Source organism: Akebia trifoliata, chromosome 10, assembly GCF_017979445.1.
Source record: "Akebia trifoliata isolate Shusen 1 chromosome 10, ASM1797944v1, whole genome shotgun sequence".
Lineage (NCBI taxonomy): Eukaryota > Viridiplantae > Streptophyta > Magnoliopsida > Ranunculales > Lardizabalaceae > Akebia > Akebia trifoliata.
The window spans coordinates 9,002,899-9,004,588 of NC_141384.1; the positions used below are offsets into that span (position 1 = coordinate 9,002,899).

The 1,690-nt window shown below is 35.9% G+C and overlaps 1 protein-coding gene across 1 annotated transcript; it reads right to left on the minus strand.

Moving 5' to 3' along the window:
* Positions 1-751: 751 nt before the first annotated feature.
* On the minus strand, positions 752-1,318 carry LOC147393081 (calmodulin-like protein 3). The gene has a single exon (XM_086456484.1). The coding sequence runs from the start codon at positions 1,316-1,318 to the stop codon at positions 752-754; it is 567 nt and encodes a 188-aa protein (XP_086312610.1).
* Positions 1,319-1,690: the final 372 nt, after the last annotated feature.

A 1,690-nucleotide genomic window follows, 5' to 3' on the forward strand; every position in this document is an offset into this window, starting at 1 on the left:
AACACAAAATCCTCTCCTGACGTGGCATGTGTTAGAATCATAGATTTTATGCATCGGGATACACATTTGCACATCTTCATAAATATATGCAATTGCGTATCCCGAGGAAAAAATCTATAACTCTAACACATATCACATCAGAGCGTGGTTCAAAAAATCATTACTCTATTAGAAAGTCAACCCATCAAATAATAATTCTTTGGTGATGACCCAATCAAATAAATATCATATCGATCTGATCCAATTCTTATGGAAAGAATAATGATTTTCTAACTAAAAAGTATTTACTCGGTCAATACTCGGCTGATGTGGCAGGAATATGGAATCATAGATCTTTTTTCCTCATGATACACAACAGTACATATTTTATGGAGATGTGTAATTGTGTATCTCGAGGGAAAATCAATGAATCTAATTCATGCCATATCAGCCAAGTATTGACCGAGTGAAGACTTACTAGTTAATTAATCAGAACTATTATGGAAATAGTCCAAATTAACCCCTATCATATAAAACCCAGGTCATTGACCCTAAGCCTTCCCTAATTGTCAAGAATTTGATTACACACTTTTTCCCAAGATCAATTAAGATGCAGTAATGGTTAACTACCTCTAATTGATAATCCAATGGAGGGAGTAATCTCTTTCTCACACATTGTGGTTTGAACTCTTTTTTTTTTTAACAGAATTTTCATTAAAAAAAAAAAAACAAAACAAAAGAAATAGAAACATAAATGAATAACATGTTATTTTCAAATTTTGTCACCCATCATCAACTCAAACTCACTAAAATCCACCTTTCCATCAAAATTCAAATCCACCACTTCAACCATCTTCTCAAACTCCCCCATATTCCACCCATCACCCAAACCGAGACACTCCAACACTCTCTTCACCTCTAATGCCTCAATAAACCCATCCCCATCCTCATCAAACACAGTGAAAGCCCGACGCAACAGCTCAGCATGCCTCAATCCATTCTCGTCCGAACTACCCACCAACAGCTCTTCCACTTGCAATTCCTCCTCCGCCGCCAAGCTACCTAAAAGTTCGAACCCATTGCCATCAACATCTGGGTCGATTAAACCTAGTTTCTCCACAATGTGACGTACTTTCTCCTTCTTGATTCTTCCCTCATCGTCCATGCCAAACACCGTAGTGAGGGCTCGTGCTGCCAAATCATCTAATCGAGTAGAAGAATTATGTGTTTGAGAAATCAGATCAGGTTCATTGGGGGCTGAAATACTTCGTGTGGGGGACCAAAATGCACGTAGGAGATCATTGATGAAGCGATAGCTAATGCCAACTACGTCGATCATTTTTCAGATATTGAACAAAAAATAATATTTTCTCTTTTTGATGAAGAAATGAACTGAGATTTTCTTGCAAGAGGATCACTGATTCTTGCTTCTTATGCTTATTGGACATATGAAGTTCTTATATATAGATGATGACCATGTGTAGCACAGCTTCAAGGATGCTCACATTATACATATTTTAATTGACAAAATTTATTGAACCTGTCTGGTCACATTATTAAATTTCATTATAGTTCTCATAATTAAATACTGGTTGTGATATTTCCACGCCAGTTTACTATGATAACACCCCAAATTTATAATCTAATCACAAAAAATATTATCCACGTCATTATTTTTATTGATCAAAACTATACCACCAGTCTTAAGAAT

Coding starts and splice junctions, on each gene's coding strand:
- LOC147393081 (XM_086456484.1), bottom strand. CDS start 1,318: ATGATCGACGTAGTTGGCATTAGCTATCGCTTCATCAATGATCTCCTA.